Here is a 14,996-nt window from a genome sequence, read left to right as displayed (position 1 = left end):
TATATTTTTCCAGGCTGTACCATGAGGCTTTCTAAAGTAAAATATTCAGCTCTGTGAAGCTAGTCCATTGTGTTCAATAAGTAGAGCAAAGCATCCCAAACTTTAGAAGAGGTCAGGATGCACTCATTCATAATAATAGCACATTAAACCTACACCAGAAAGAAAAGAATAAACTCAACCAGCATGGGACTGTACAAAGGTCTCGCATCTATTCCACCGACAGGTTGCGATAAACACAGACACCTGTAATCCCAGGACATTTTCATTATGCTGACATTTCACAAAGCCATCCAAATGCCAGTCTGTCTGTACTATAAAATAGATTGTAAACAACTCATGTCCTGAAAATTTAAAAAAAAAAAAAAAAAATGGTGAGAATACAGCTTTGCAGGAAAAAGCAATGAGTGTCTGCCCAGCTTCATGTTCAAAAAGACAGTGGAAACAGAGACTAAAAGTAACTATCAGGACCTTAGCCTTGGGGACAGTGTTTAACCTCCTGGGACTTTCCTCTACTAGTGTCATGGAACTACGCTGTCAGAATTGGAATGAATCAATCATACTGACTCTTGGCTCCCATGGAACCATGACTGACATGATTTTCACTTACGTTCCTGTGACCATGTACAAAATGGGAACATGGAAGTACTTCTACATCCACTTTCAGTTTTCTTGCTGAATATTTTTAGAACTTACATTGTGATGATGTGCAGGCAGCCCTCCTGAATCTATGGATTCTGCATCCTTGGGATCAAATCAACTTGAATGAAAAATATTGTCTTAAAAATGTGTCTATAGCAGACAGGCATGTGTAAGACAGGCATACTTATTCCCTAAACAATTATAGACACTGCTGACGTGGCATTTATACATAGTAGTCGTCACAAATAATCTAGAGATGGTTTAAAGCATGCAGGAGATCTATGAAAATCTTAATATATATTTCAGTGAAAGATTTAGCATTCCCAGGGATCCTGGAACCAACCTTGGAGTTGAGACACGACTGCATTTGTATAAAGACTCGAGATGGTTCTGCACCATCCTTTGAACAGTTTTTGAAGTGTTCCCTTGTATGCTAAAGAAATTAGAGATGGAGGAAGAGTTTGGTAGAAGCTTGAAGAAGAAGAACTAAGGAAGGTGTTGGATTTTAGGAATCTCCACAGAACACAGGGACTTACATAACTGCAGGCAAAGAAGCATGATAGGAAAAGTCATGGTTGGGGTGAGCAGGATGAGGCAGGAAGAAGGCAACCAAAGCATCACAGTCCTTAGTTAAAGCAACACTGTTACCAAGAACAGTCCCTAGCCTTCTGCGGGCTCACATTCCTTAGCTGTGAATTCAGGCACAAGGAAGGGAATTCCCAAGAGCTTCAACTTGCTTCTCTCTGGATTTTATGAAAAAGCCTGTTTGTCAGTGTTCCCGAGATTCCTTTTCATGGGGTAGAATGGAACAATGCCAACACCCTCCTCCTAGGTACTAACAGTAAACCAATTAGCCCCCACACAGTTCAGCTTGTGGTATCGAGTTTTACTGGCCCCACCTACAGAGGATGGATTAGAGGTTCCTCACCTGATCATCATGAAAGCACTGACCAGGCAAATCTTGAATTAGCGTCCTTACCTCCTTCCCCTAGTTTTCCCAAACCTCTACTCTAGCACCTCCCGCCCCTAGACCCAGACTATCAGCAATGAGACTAAAGCTGCACACAAATGCCTGGGAGAAGTGTCTGGCAGTCAGGTGAGGGTCCGATGACCTTCCCAACCGCTCCTTCTCTGAAGGAAAGCCAACAGTGCACAGGCCCCGTCCTGATGGATTCCTGTAAGCAGACATAGTTACTTATAATGATGTTGGCAGACTGGCCAGCAATAACGAAATTGTCATGTTTCTGTGAATACTAGTTAAAACTATATTTTCTAAGAATTTTTTTTTTAATTAGGAAAGTAAAATTCTCATTTGTATTAAACTTAATACTTGCATGGCAAAAGATTAGCTTTCTAAATGATCATACAAATGAAATCAAGCAATTATAGGCCTGGAAACATGAAAATAACATCAATTCCACCCACCAGAGGGTCTCTTGCTTTCTAGCTCTGGAGCCTTCTCTCTGGCCTTAACCATTTCACTTCTACTGAATAATTGATATGTTTTAGCCCCGCTTTTCCGAGAAAGGGGGACATTGTGGAGACTTCCCCAGCAAGCCACACTTATGAGCAGCAGGGGGAGTTCAGATAAGCAAGCACTACCATGGAGAAGATAGCCTTTTGGCAAACCATGTCACCTACTTGCAATGGCGTCCCTAAGAGAAGGCACGGGGGACATCCAGAGTGGGTGCGCTGCAGTAAAACTACCAGTGCCCACGACTCCATCGATGACATGGGCCAGTCTCCAGGTCCCTTTTGCGCCTGCCTGCGGGATCCCCAAGCTCTCCTTCCCATCCCTCCAGCCCCGCCCCCTTCCCGACCTCCAACTCCGAGTCCATTCAAACCTCGCTGCCTTCGCCTGGCGTTGCCAAGCGTGTTAATTGAGGAAACTCCTCCCTGCCGCGACTGGCGGGCGCCGCCGGAGCTGCCGGGACCTCCCGCCCCGCCTCTGAGCGCCGCGGACCCAGCGCAAAGCCCTGAGCCGGCCTGGGCGGTGGGCGGCCCGCGGGCCTCTGGCTGTGAGAGGAAGTCGTCCCGCCACCTGCCGTGCCCCCTCCCTCCCCGCGCGCTGAGAGCTCCGAGTGCGGACGCGTCGCCTCTCGCGTGCGCCCCGCGGAGGAGCCGGACCGTCGGGGACGCGGCGCTCGGAGCAGACACCTGTCCCTTCCAGCCCGTGGCAGCCTAGGCGCCTAAGCAAGGCCCGCGCTCCCTGAGGACCGAACTCAGCAGAGGCCTCGGACCCGCGCCGGGAGCGCCATGGCTGCGAAGCTGCTGCTTCTTCTCTGCCTGTTCTCGGGCTTGCACGCTCGGTAAGTAGCTCCCAGGCGTTTCCCCGAGGCCGGCGGGGGCGGGAGGGCGGCGGGGGGCGCCGTCTGCGGGCCGCCGGTCCCTGGTGCGCGCCGTCCACTGGGCTGCTGAAGAGGGAAGGTTCCCACACCTCACCTGTAGGTCTCCCCCAGGTCCAGACCCCTCTCTCCAGGGTCACCATAACCCTCTCCAACCCTGAGCGTGTGTGGGGGGTGGGGGTGGCGGGGGGCTGTTCCGGTGATTTTAGAATATGATGTTTTTAAGGGAATTGGGAAATCAAAATGATGAGATAGTGGTCTTGTCTTTCTCCTCATCAGTTATCCTAGAGCTTTCTGACACACATAATTAACACTCCATCCATTTCATCGCTGAAAAGAAACCTCAGGACCCAGGAATTCTGTTTTCTCAACAACCTTATGTAGATTACAGGAGAGGTAATTGGCAGAAGGCAAGTGGTGGGGGCTGGGGCAGGTGGTCAGGAAAAGCCCTGCTTCTCCTCCAGGTCCTACATCACTTGCAAGCACCCCTGTCTCTAAAAAAAGAATCTTGTTGGGGTTCACATGGAAGCTTCTTCTTGAAGCTGTAAGAAATTACCTCACTGTGAATCCCCCAAACCAACACCAGTCAAGTCAGCTAACAGAAACTCAAAAGCACTCTCCAGACAGAGAAGAGCTCATGGCAAGGGAAGGGGCACTAGAAGGGTTAAAGCCTGTTGCCATAAACACAACTGGAGATGCTGACATGGTTTAATTCCATCTCCCAGACTGGTGCTCTGGTTAGAGCCTGCAGACTGCCTTGAGCTTTGGAAATCCCTGTTTTTCCTATCATCGCCTTAGGAATCAGAGGACACCCCATTCCCAGAACACACTTGCTCTGACATTTCTCAGTTTCCTGAATCAGAAAGCAAATGAGAAAGCAGCTATCCAGGTGGGTCACAAGTTCTATAGATGTCATAGGCTTTCGTTTGCATCCACGTTGTGAAATACCAGAACTGGGAAGCCACCCTAATAACTCCCCCTCAAACTATGAGAGAAGGCATCCCAAATTCTTACTCCATGTACCGCGGTCCTTACCCTAAGGAAGAAAGCCCTGCCTCTGTCCCCAGGACTTGTCCTTGCTGAATTGACATTGGAGACGTGGACACTCACTCAGGAAGCAGAGGATCCTGAGGCTTCTCCTCCACCAAAGTTTCTTCTTGTCCAGGGACCAAGTTAGGAAGTGCAATGGAATAAGTGTGTTTTGAAGGGGATTGTGCCTGGAGGGATCTCAGTTTTGAGGCAGATACCACCAGAAGCATCAGTAAGGCTGCAGTCACATCAGCATGTCCCCTGCTGTAGCCACCAACTCAAAAACCTGGCTTGCAATTCAGGGTTTGGTCAGTTGCTTAGATTTATACACACAGTTCTGGAAGGAAAGCTGCCAGCTTCTCTCATTCTGTGCTCTCGGGGAGGATGGAACACTCTGGTTTCCGCAAATTTTCAAACACACAAAATCTCTTGGGATTCCTCGTCTTTCCTTTCCAGCCAAGGTACACATACTAATGTTAATATGCTTTCTATCTGAGTGTTCAGTCTTGGTGACTACGGTTGCATATCAGTTTTTGAAAGAACCTGGTTTGTACTTAATTTTATTGCTATATGCCTTACTTTAGAAGAGGTGTTTGGTCTTTTTTTTTTTTTTTTTCCTTTTTAATGGATTTTTACAACAAACATAAGATAATTGAATGGCCTGTCTATCTTTCAATCTATTGTTTGTTGTAAGAGGATTATCTTCAGCGTTCAAGATGTCTTACTAGTATGGATGCTTTCTAGCTAGGTTCTGACAGAATACCCTGTGGCTCTGCAATGAGAGTCTACAACCCGGGTGCCTCTCCCACCCCTGACATCCATAGCTGAGCTTCCTGCACAGGAAGATGCATGCAAACCTCCTTTAGATGCTTTGAAGATGATTTTCAGGGCTCCTGAGTTCTTTTTAATATTGAAAACTCCTTTGGACCTTATCTCTGCCATTCTGATGAATAGAAGGTGTAAGGAGTGAAGATTCTCTCTGAGGTTTGAGCATGTGTTTGCTTTATTTTAAGGGAAAGCTAATTGCAGCAATGCTGTTGAGGATATAGCAATCCAAGCAACAGAGTTCTCAGAATGTTATATATATATATAACCCATGTAGAATTTTGAAGAGAAGGGAAATTCCATTTCATCCACCTGCTAGTTGGTCCCCTGAAGTAAAATGGGCTTTTCTCGGGGCACAGTGTAGGGCAGGGGTTCATCTCCTGAACTTGGTGGGGCACAGTGCTGGCAGCTGAGGAGCCAGGAACACTGAGGCACCCTGTACCAGGTACAAAGCTGGGGTTCCACGGAGGAGAGGGAGAGACCATCCCTCTTTCCCTGCTTTGATCCTCAGCACTCCCACTGGCCCTAGCCACTCAGGAAGAAGCTTATGCAATTTCAGGTAACGCCTCTCACCACTAGAGGGTGAATGAGACTCCTTATAACATCCACTCTGGAAAGTAGCTAGCTTTTCTGGGACTGTGTGGGGTATAGGAGTATAGTTAACCTAGGAGCAAGCCTGCTGCCTGTGCACAGGTGAGGGTAGGGCAGCGAGGGCCATGAAGACCTATTGCTTCTGCAGTGGTGAGGTGGAGGCCTGGAGAAGAGGAGACCAGATGAAGAAGAGAAAGGGAGGACAGGAAAGGCATGCAGCAGGGCACCGGGGAGGCCTGATTTCACGGGGAGGATCTAGCTATGCATTTCCACAGTCCTCAAGTATCTTTGCCCTGGGATGCTTTGTTAGGTCCTAAAGGTGCTGTGTGGCTATCAGCCATCCAGGTCATTGATGTTACTCATTCTCGTTTTATTTTGTTTTTGCAAGGTGACAAAATTAACATTCATGACACAGCTTCTAACTACATAAAATACTCATACTTGAACATTTGAAGTTCCAGAATATCTTTTACACAAATTCAGTTTTACAGGGACTGAAATGCATTCCCCTTATTGGGTGGCAGATGTACCAAAAATCCTGAATTCCTCTTGGTGGCGAATATTATTTAGCTTAGGTAAAAATCCACAACTGTTTTGGAACTTGTGGATGGTTTATTTTAATCATCTAGCCAGTAGGATTCATGAAATAGAATTCAGTTTAAGATCCATTTGGAAAGAGATTAATTGCAAAAGCTATTCTACAAGGCTCGTTATCACCAGCTCTCACACACACGTGGATAGGTGTCCTTTCATGACCACACGTTCCACATTTGCAGTTCCAAGCAGCTGTTGGTTGGAAAAATCGTACTGAACATGTACAGACTTTTTCTTGCCCTCATTTCCTAGCCAATACCTTATAATAACTGTTTATATAGCAGTTGTGTTGAACTAATCACCTGGGAATAATTAAAAGCATTTTAATTATGTGTAAACAGGGTGCTGTTTTATGTGTATACTTCACCATCTTCAGATTTTGGTGTGTTCTGGGAATCCTGGGACCAATCTTCAGTAAGGAAGAAACAGCGGTGCCTGAATTTGGGTTTAGACTGCTGGACCACGACTCCTGTCAGCCATAGCTTGTTAACACATACAAAAGACTGATGCAAACAAGAGGACGTGTACCTATACATGTATATATGACTCTGAAGATTTGGGTGAAGATGAAGGACCAAACTTTGAAATGGTTATACTTTTCGTTGATTCCCTGATAATGCCAGGGAACGGACATGCCCGACCACAAGCAACTTGATGTGATGCTGATATCTTATTCCTCCCTGGAGGTCGAAACAGAAATGAGCTTGTGTCCAGTCAGGGCAAACCCCTCTCAGAGCATTCCCTTCCACCCTCTTTTTAGACAAGTGACATCAAGGCATACAAATAGACAAAATAGGAAAGAAGTTTTGTTCTTTCTTCTTTTTTTTGAAAGTTTATTTTTAATGTATTCACTTTACATCATGATTGTAGCCCACCTCCCTCCCTCTTCCCTCCTCCCCCCTTCACCTAGTCCTCAGAAAGGGGGGCGCCCTTCTCACCTACCATCTGACTGCAGCCTATCAAGTCTCATCAGGACTGCTTGCATCCTCTTCCTCTGTGGAATGGCGTGGCTGACCCACCAGGGGGAAGTGATCATTGCATGGGTAACAGAATCCACGTCAGAGGGACCCCCTCTCCCCATATAACGGGGCTCACATGGAGACTGTGCTGCCTATCATCCACCCTCTGAGCAGGGTCCTCTCCATGCATGCTCCTTGGCTGGTGCATCAGTCTCTGCAGGGTTCAGATTTGTTGTCTCTGTGGTTCTTCTCGTGGGGTTCCTGTCCCCTTCAGGGGCCTTTTGTTCCTTCTAAGGTTCAGTGGCATGCCAGCTCCAAGGAAACATTGCTTCATGGTAGAAAGAGACACTTTTCTTTTTAAGCCCCAGGTGCTGTGACTTGGAGGGCCCCACTCCCTGAGAAAACCGGCTGTTGTCTCGAGGTTTCTCCTCATCGGTACTCCTGTAAACATGGACCACTCTGCAGAGGGTCCTGTGGTGCTCAGCAGAGCAGGACAGAAGGCCAGCCGTGCATGTCCAGGCCCTCAATAGAATGCACTTAAAAGCTCAGAGTGTTGAAGACATACTAGCAAATATTTGATTCTTAATCCCCGCTGAGAGAGAGAGAGAGAGAGAGAGAGAGAGAGAGAGAGAGAGAGAGAGAGAGAGAGAGAAAAGAACTAGTTTTGGTGATCAAGGTGTGTAAATCGCCAGAGGACATTCTGCAGTCCTGAGATAACACATTCCTTGGCTTTCCCCCATGCTGAGGGCCAGCAAAGCAGGCCACCTCATAACATCCACACATACATTTACACCCACACGGAAGTCCGGGCCACACAGAAAGCACAGTGGGTCAGCTATTTTCAATGAGCTCATTCTGTAAAAACCTACTCCTTCTTCCCACAGTCTTATAGCTGGGACTTAGAAACAAACTCTGCCATGGGCTCTGAAGGGTATCTGGCTTTGGCAGGTTGGTAAGGTACTTATCCGTTTGCCCATTGCCAAATCTCTAGTTTAACTTGGGTAGGGCTGCTCCGCTAATAGCAATTGCATTCTTCCCATGGAATTTTTCCTAATTTTCATTCTAACTCCTTTGAGTTTTACAGATAATGTGTATGACTAGACAGAGGATACCGAACTTCGCATTCATTTCGGTAGCACACAGACTAAGCAAATTTAAGGAATTTTCTGGAGCTGTTGCAACTTATGTGTCACATTATGTTTGAACTGCAGGTCCAGGAGGGTGGAAGAGGATGAGAATGAAGACTCTCCATCCAACCAGAAGTGGGTCTTAGCACCCAAATCGCAAGACACTGACGTGACGCTGATTCTCAATAAACTGCTGAGAGAATATGACAAAAAGCTGAGACCGGACATTGGAAGTGAGCACTATTAGTTATTCCAACATAAAAGATGCTATGATAAGATAATGCATTTTGAACTTTGATATTAAATAACTGTAAATTCAGAGTCGCTAACGCAGTGTAGTAGGTCACCTGTATTTGTCACAGTTTTAATTGACTGACAGCAAATCCAACAGATTGTCGAGTGTGGGTTTTATTCCCTGTGATATCCTTGGGGTTTGAGTTATAGTTGTTCAGTTACTTACTGTACTGTGCTTGCTGTGTGTGTTTAGATTTCATCAGCACACTCTCTTCATGGAAATGGATAGCCGTGGTATCCCCTGTTTTACAAGTTGGATAGCTAAGCTTTCTTTATCGTTTTACTGCTGAGGTTGAGAGCTCCTTACTTGTTCTTTACTGTCTGTCAGATCTGTCTCTTGTCTTCACGCTCATCCCAGGCTCTTTCTCACGTTTTAATATGGACAGAATCTGATTTATTGGCTCTCCTTTTATGGAGTTTCTCAGAACTCTTTTTCCCAGGACTCTGTTTAATATGGTGCTCATCAGCTTGTCACCTGTCATGTGACCTTCACCCAAAGTCCCCCTGAGTTTTGAATTCCAGGACTGCAGTTTATCTGTAGCATGATCTAGAGTTACCTTTGTTCTAATTGGCATGGGATTTCAAAGTCTTTGTGATGAATGAAGGAGAATTTAAAGGTGTGCATCCATTGCGATAAGCCGTGTCGAGTTTCCTTGCCTTATTTCTTTTTGTAACAACGAGAAGAGACACTACTTTCCAACTTCCACCCAGTGTTAAAAATGTTTCTTCAGTGTTTTGCAGTCAAAATATCTGGAGAGTAAATAAATAAAGAAAACCAAATGACAATAAATTCTTGTCTGGATATAGGAAACAGAAACAGCTATTCACTGTTAGTGTGAGTACAAACTGGGACCACCATTGTGGAAATCAGTATGGAGATTTCTCAGAAAGTTGGGAACAAAGATTTGCCACATGATGCAGCTATACCACTCTTGGCTTTATACACAAAGGACTGTATGTCCCAGTATCCAGATACTGGTTCATCCATATTTACTGATCCTGTGTTTACTATAGCCAAGGAACAAAAACTGCCTAGATGTCTAGCAATGGGTGAATAATGAAATATGTTATATTTATTATCATTCACGTGTAAAAATTGAATACATTTTTTCCAATAAATAGACAGAGCTAGAAATGTTCACCCTCAGAAATCCAGATTCAGAAAGACAACCACCTCCTATTCTTTTTCATATGTGGATGGTATCTTTGAATTTTTAGATCACTCTATCAAATCGGAGTAATCACAGAAGTCAGGAAACTAGTAAGTGACCTTGGTGGCAGGGAGGGGGCGGATTTAATGGGAGGGCACTAGAATACAGATTACATATAAAGAGGCAGGAGAATAATGAACTAAGAAGGGTCACGTGATGTGGAAGATGGGAGGATAGAGCAGCAGGAGGGCGTATGGGGAAGAATCAGTAACACTAGAGACATACTGGGACTTCCTATTGGGACTCCAGCTTTGAGAGGTAAGGGAGAATGGGGAAATAGAAGGATCCAAACAGTCCTAGAAACCAACAAGACCATCAAGGCTGGAAGATCTGGACCTAGGCGGGTCAGCTCAAACTACTCTACCAACCAAGGACAATGCATGCAGTAAACCTAGAACCCCTATCCGGATCTAGCCAATGGACAGCACATTCTCTACAGTTGTGTGTAGAGCATGGAGTGACTCTGACATGAACTCTGGTGCCCCCTATTTGACTACGTCCCCTTGGTGGGGTGATCTGGTGATACTCAGAGGAAGAGTAAGCAGGCTACTAGGAAGAATCCTGATTGGCTGTGATCTTATTGTAGGGGAGGAGGTCCCCTTCTGTCACAGACCTAAGGGAGAGGAATAGGATGAAAGAGGGAGGAAGCAGGGAACGGGAAGTGAGGGGATAACAATTGAGATGTAATCTGAATAAATTACTTAAATAAAGATTTAAAAAAAGAAAAGGAAACTGCCACATAGAAACTCCCTACTGAAGAAATTTTCTAAAATATATACATAGACACACATAAAAATAGATTAAATGGTTTTAGCCTCTAATGGGCATATTGCCTCTCCCAGACACTATAGGCTATCAAATAGAAAGCCTCTTGCCAGGCATGGGTCATCTATTTTCTGGTTGTTTATCAGTAGTGTTCCACAGAACCTCCACCAAGCATTATCGGACATTGACAATTGCTCTTGGTTGCCCTACGGAACATGAAGGTGAGAGTACTGCTGCAGATAACACATACTTCTGTCCCAGAACATGGAGAATTCAAGCTGGTACACACCTGGGGGCTTCATGCCCAATTGGATAGATTTGTTAGAGCTGGAACGTCCTATGCTTGTTACCAAAGAAGAAAAGTCATGAATACTTATACCCGTATGTGAAGCCTGGGTCCTAGCGTTATGACTGGCCTGGCAAGATATGGCTACTAATGCACTAGTGGTACAAATAGTATGCAGTAGCCAACAGCTCTCTGATTGGAAAATGCCAAGTTGGACTTTTTAAAAATACACTTTAATTTAAATTTAAAACGAGTTGGAGTTCATGCCTGGTACCTTTGACTAGGCCTGAAACCCATGACTAGGTATGTTGTTTGTGTGTGTGTGTGTGGGGGGGGGGTTGAATAAGAATAGTCCCTACAGGCTCATATGTTTGAATACCTGGTCTCCAGGTGGTGGTTGTTTGAGGCGGATTAGGATGCATGGCCTTGGTGGAGATAATATGTTGCTCGGGGAAGACTTGAAATTTAAGAGACTCATGCCATATTTGGGTTAGCACGCGCGCTCTCTCTCTCCCTCCCTCTCTCCTTCTCTCTCTCTCCCTCCCTCTCTCCTTCTCTCTCTCTCCCTCCCTCCCTCCTTCTCTCTCTCCCTCCCTCCCTCCTCTCTCTCCATCCCTCCCTCCTTCTCTCTCTCCCTCCCTCCCTCCTTCTCTCTCTCCATCCCTCCCTCCTTCTCTCTCTCTCTCTCTCTCTCTCTCTCTCTCTCTCTCTCTCTCTCTCCCTCTCTCTCTGCTTTGTGGCTGTAGATCAAGATGTAAGCTCTCAGCTGTTCCTTTGATCCTGCCACTGCACACTCTACCCCTCTGAAACCATAAGCTGAATTAATACTTTATTTTCTATGTTGCTTTGTTCATGGTGTTTTATCACAGCAGTAGAAAAGTAACTAAGACAGACGTAGACCCCCCCCCCCCTCCAAGAGAGAAAACCTGTGGCCACATAGGTCATAGACCTTAGAGGAAAATGTAATACTATTATTCTGCTAAATCAATATAGTAATAAACTTCTCTATAAGTACTCATTTTCATACCCACAGATTGGTGCATCGTCTCATTAGATAAGTTTCTTTTTGCAGTATATATCAATTAACACAGAGGTACAATTGGTCAGTGTTCACAGAATAAGAGAATATAGAGTGCACAGGTCTAAATGGGACCTTTATGTCACACCCTTCCCCTAAGGCTCAGGGATCATCACAGAAGAGGCGATGGAAAGATTGTAAGAGCCGGAGGTAGTGGGTGACTGGTAATATGATAAGGTCAGCCCACGCATGTACTCACAGCAGCTGTAACTGCATGCAGAAGACCTGCGTACAGTCATGCCAGCCACAGTCCTAGCACGGATGAGAAGATGGGTACAGTAAGTTCCACTCCTGACTGAGGAGCTATTGGAACTGCTGCTTAATACTGGGGACGGACAGTCCGTTTTCTTTGGGATGTGGTCCTTGAGAGGCTACCTGTATTCCAGTGGATCCCTTGTACCCATGCACATTAGGCAGTACTGAGTGGACCTTAGTAATTTAAAATAGAGCACACGAAGTGAAAAGTCACTGGGGGTTAAGAATTGGAAGAGAGATGGGCATGGGTTTGATAAAAACACATATGCATGTATGAAATTCTCAAAGAATAAAAAAAATACTTCAGCATGAGCTAGGTCCAAATGACTGTGGTATAAGTTTTGTGCATTCAAATTCACCCACTCTTTCATTTTCACCATTTGAAAAGTCAGTAGTGTGATAAGAACAGCACAGTTTGTTTTCCAATGGGAAAAAGGATGATTTTAAACTTTTGCTGTCTTTCTCAGTGTTGGTAGAACAAATATAAACTTTCTGTATTTGCAAAGTTCTGCCTAGTTTGTACCCTGCATCATGGCACCACCTTCTCTGGGTTTAAAATATTCTTTCTTTTTTTTTTAACTTTTAAAAATATGTATGTATGTATGTATGTATGTATGTATGTATTTATTTATTTATTATGTATACAATGCTCTGCTGCATGTACACCTGCAGGCCAGAAGAAGGCATCAAATCACATCATAGGTGGTTGTGAGCCACCATGTGGTTGCTGGGAATAGAACTCAGGACCTCTGGAAGAGCAGTCAGTGCTCTTGGCTGCTGAGCCATCTCTACAATAGAAAATTAGCATGATCAGCTTCCAACCTAGACTTCTATGGCCCCCTGAAAGGCCAGGAACACAGTACACTGTGTTGTTCACAGAAAGTTTGAGGCAACATATTCAAACACATACACACACACACACATACACACACACACACACACACACACGCTGATGCTTGGTTGGAAAGGTCCTATCTGTGCAACAGGCAAGCAAATTTCATACTTCTACAGTTTATAGTAGCCCCCTTCTTATCCAGGGACCCTCAATGGGTCCCTGAAAATATATATGATAGCATGTCCTACCGAGGACCTATGATAACCTATGGTAGAGTTGAATTAATAAGACAGGGTTACAAATTTATAATAATAACAACTAATAAAATAGCAAAATGGTAACACTGTTTCGTGAGATCCATTATGTAAACACAGTCTCAAAATATCTCACTGTGCTCTAGTCACCTAATTTTGGACTTTGGCTGACCACAGGCAACTGGAACCATAGCAAGAGGCCATAGGTTAGGGAAGGTTTCCTGCTGTGGACATAAAGAGCTGTGAATTTTTCACAGTAGAAGAGCTCTGTGCTTTCGGAGTGAAAAAGATTTCAGAGAACACTTGAGTGCAAAGTCACACTGCAGGATGCTCCTCTGTTGTTTCAGAGGAGGATGTGACTTTCCCCTGAACCTTGGGACAGCACAGGGTCCTGATAAAAGTCACCATCTCTGAAATGCCTTTGGATGCATCCTCCTGTCTCAGCTGAGTATCAAACAACACCTGATTAGCGAACTCCAGCAGCTTGCTGATAGCTACAGCAGAGTTGACTGCCTAAGAGCAGCTCTCCTCGAAATATACTGCATATGTATTTTCTTTCCAGCTTTGAAGGGGCTCTTACTTCAAAGGCCAGTTTCTCATAACAATCAGAATTACTTTTCTATTGTCTTGACCCTGTTTAAGCTTAGTGTACTTTACCTATTGTAGCCATTGCCGTACCCTGTACAGCAAATGCATAGTCAGCTGAGATGCTGCAGATGCCTTTGCCATTAGCTTAATGGAGTCATGTTGAGACCGAGTTATGTTTTGTTACACTATATGATGACGTAGGTGAAGGGAGGAAGTGACTACAGGCACACTTGACCTGGATCTTCTCTTAGGCAGGCCGATGGAGAGACAGTTCACTGCTGTGTTCCTCTTCTGCAGGCGTTTGCCTATCTCTCTCTCTGGCTTTTCTAAAGTATGTTTCCCTAAATGCATTACGAGTTCTAGATGTGTATAGAAGGCAGCTGGGCAAAGACTAGGGCGTGTTGTCGCAGTAACCCAGTGAATGAGGCAAATAGATCAGTGTTCTCCCTGGACACGCTGCCACACACCAACAGTTTTCATGTTTGTAGATGTTTTGATACCTGTTTGTCTGTTTGGATGTTCAAGTTAATTATGTCTCTTTACTCAAACGTTGATAAGTTTTGTGGTGAAACATTGAACATCCTTTCTTATGCGTACTTGAAACCCACGGCATAGCGCTGGTCTGTACTCACCAATGTGGACACTGGAACAGAAGCACTCTCTCATCTCCTCTCCTCAGCCTTTGCTAGCCCACTATTTCATTCTCAGTTTCCATAGATACGATTAGGATTTTAGGTGGGGCCAGGCATCGGTTGGACATTCCTTCAATCTCTTCTCTATATTTATCCCTGCACATCTTATAGACAGGGTAAATTTTGGGTTGAAGTTTTTGTAGGTGGGTTGATATTCTCCTCCCTCCACTAGGAGTCCAATCTAGTTAGAGGGTGTCCTCTTAAGAGACACCCCACCGGAGGGAGCCAACCCCTGACACTATTAATCACATTATGCTATACTCACAGACAGGAGCCCAGCATAGCTCTCCTCTGATAGTCTCTACCCAGCAGCAGATTGAAACAGATGCTGAGACTCACAGCCAAACATTGAGCAAACTTAAGGAGTCTTGTGGAAAAGTGTGGGAAAAGATAGAATCACCGGGAGGGGAATAGAAGCTCTACAAGAAGACCACCAGGGCCAACTAAACAGGGCCCCGAGGGGCTTGTTGAGACAAAAGCATGAACCAAGGACCATGCATAGATTGGACCTAGGCCCCCTACACAGATGTAGCTGAGGGGCAGCTCGGGCTTCATGTAGGTCACCTAGTAAGGGGAGCAGGGGCTGTCTCTCCCCCTTGGCAGGACGGCCTCAGGAGGCCACAGGGGAG

At 45.2% G+C, this 14,996-nt stretch overlaps 1 protein-coding gene across 1 annotated transcript in view; it reads left to right on the top strand.

The window, feature by feature from the left end:
* The first annotated feature begins 2,843 nt into the window (after window positions 1–2,843).
* Window positions 2,844–14,996, top strand: part of Gabrg3 (gamma-aminobutyric acid type A receptor subunit gamma3) — a 565,913-nt gene continuing 553,760 nt past the window's right edge. Inside the window, exons 1-2 of the mRNA XM_051148645.1 lie at window positions 2,844–2,948; window positions 8,194–8,342. Of these exons, the coding sequence (XP_051004602.1) occupies window positions 2,896–2,948; window positions 8,194–8,342 (202 nt within the window). The 5' untranslated portion in view covers window positions 2,844–2,895. The remainder of the gene's footprint in view (window positions 2,949–8,193; window positions 8,343–14,996) is intronic.

The sequence above is a fragment of the Acomys russatus genome, chromosome 7 (genome assembly GCF_903995435.1).
Source record: "Acomys russatus chromosome 7, mAcoRus1.1, whole genome shotgun sequence".
In the NCBI taxonomy this organism is placed as follows: domain Eukaryota; kingdom Metazoa; phylum Chordata; class Mammalia; order Rodentia; family Muridae; genus Acomys; species Acomys russatus.
The sequence above is the reverse complement of the archived record's forward strand: the minus strand, read 5'-3'. Positions and strand labels throughout refer to the sequence as shown.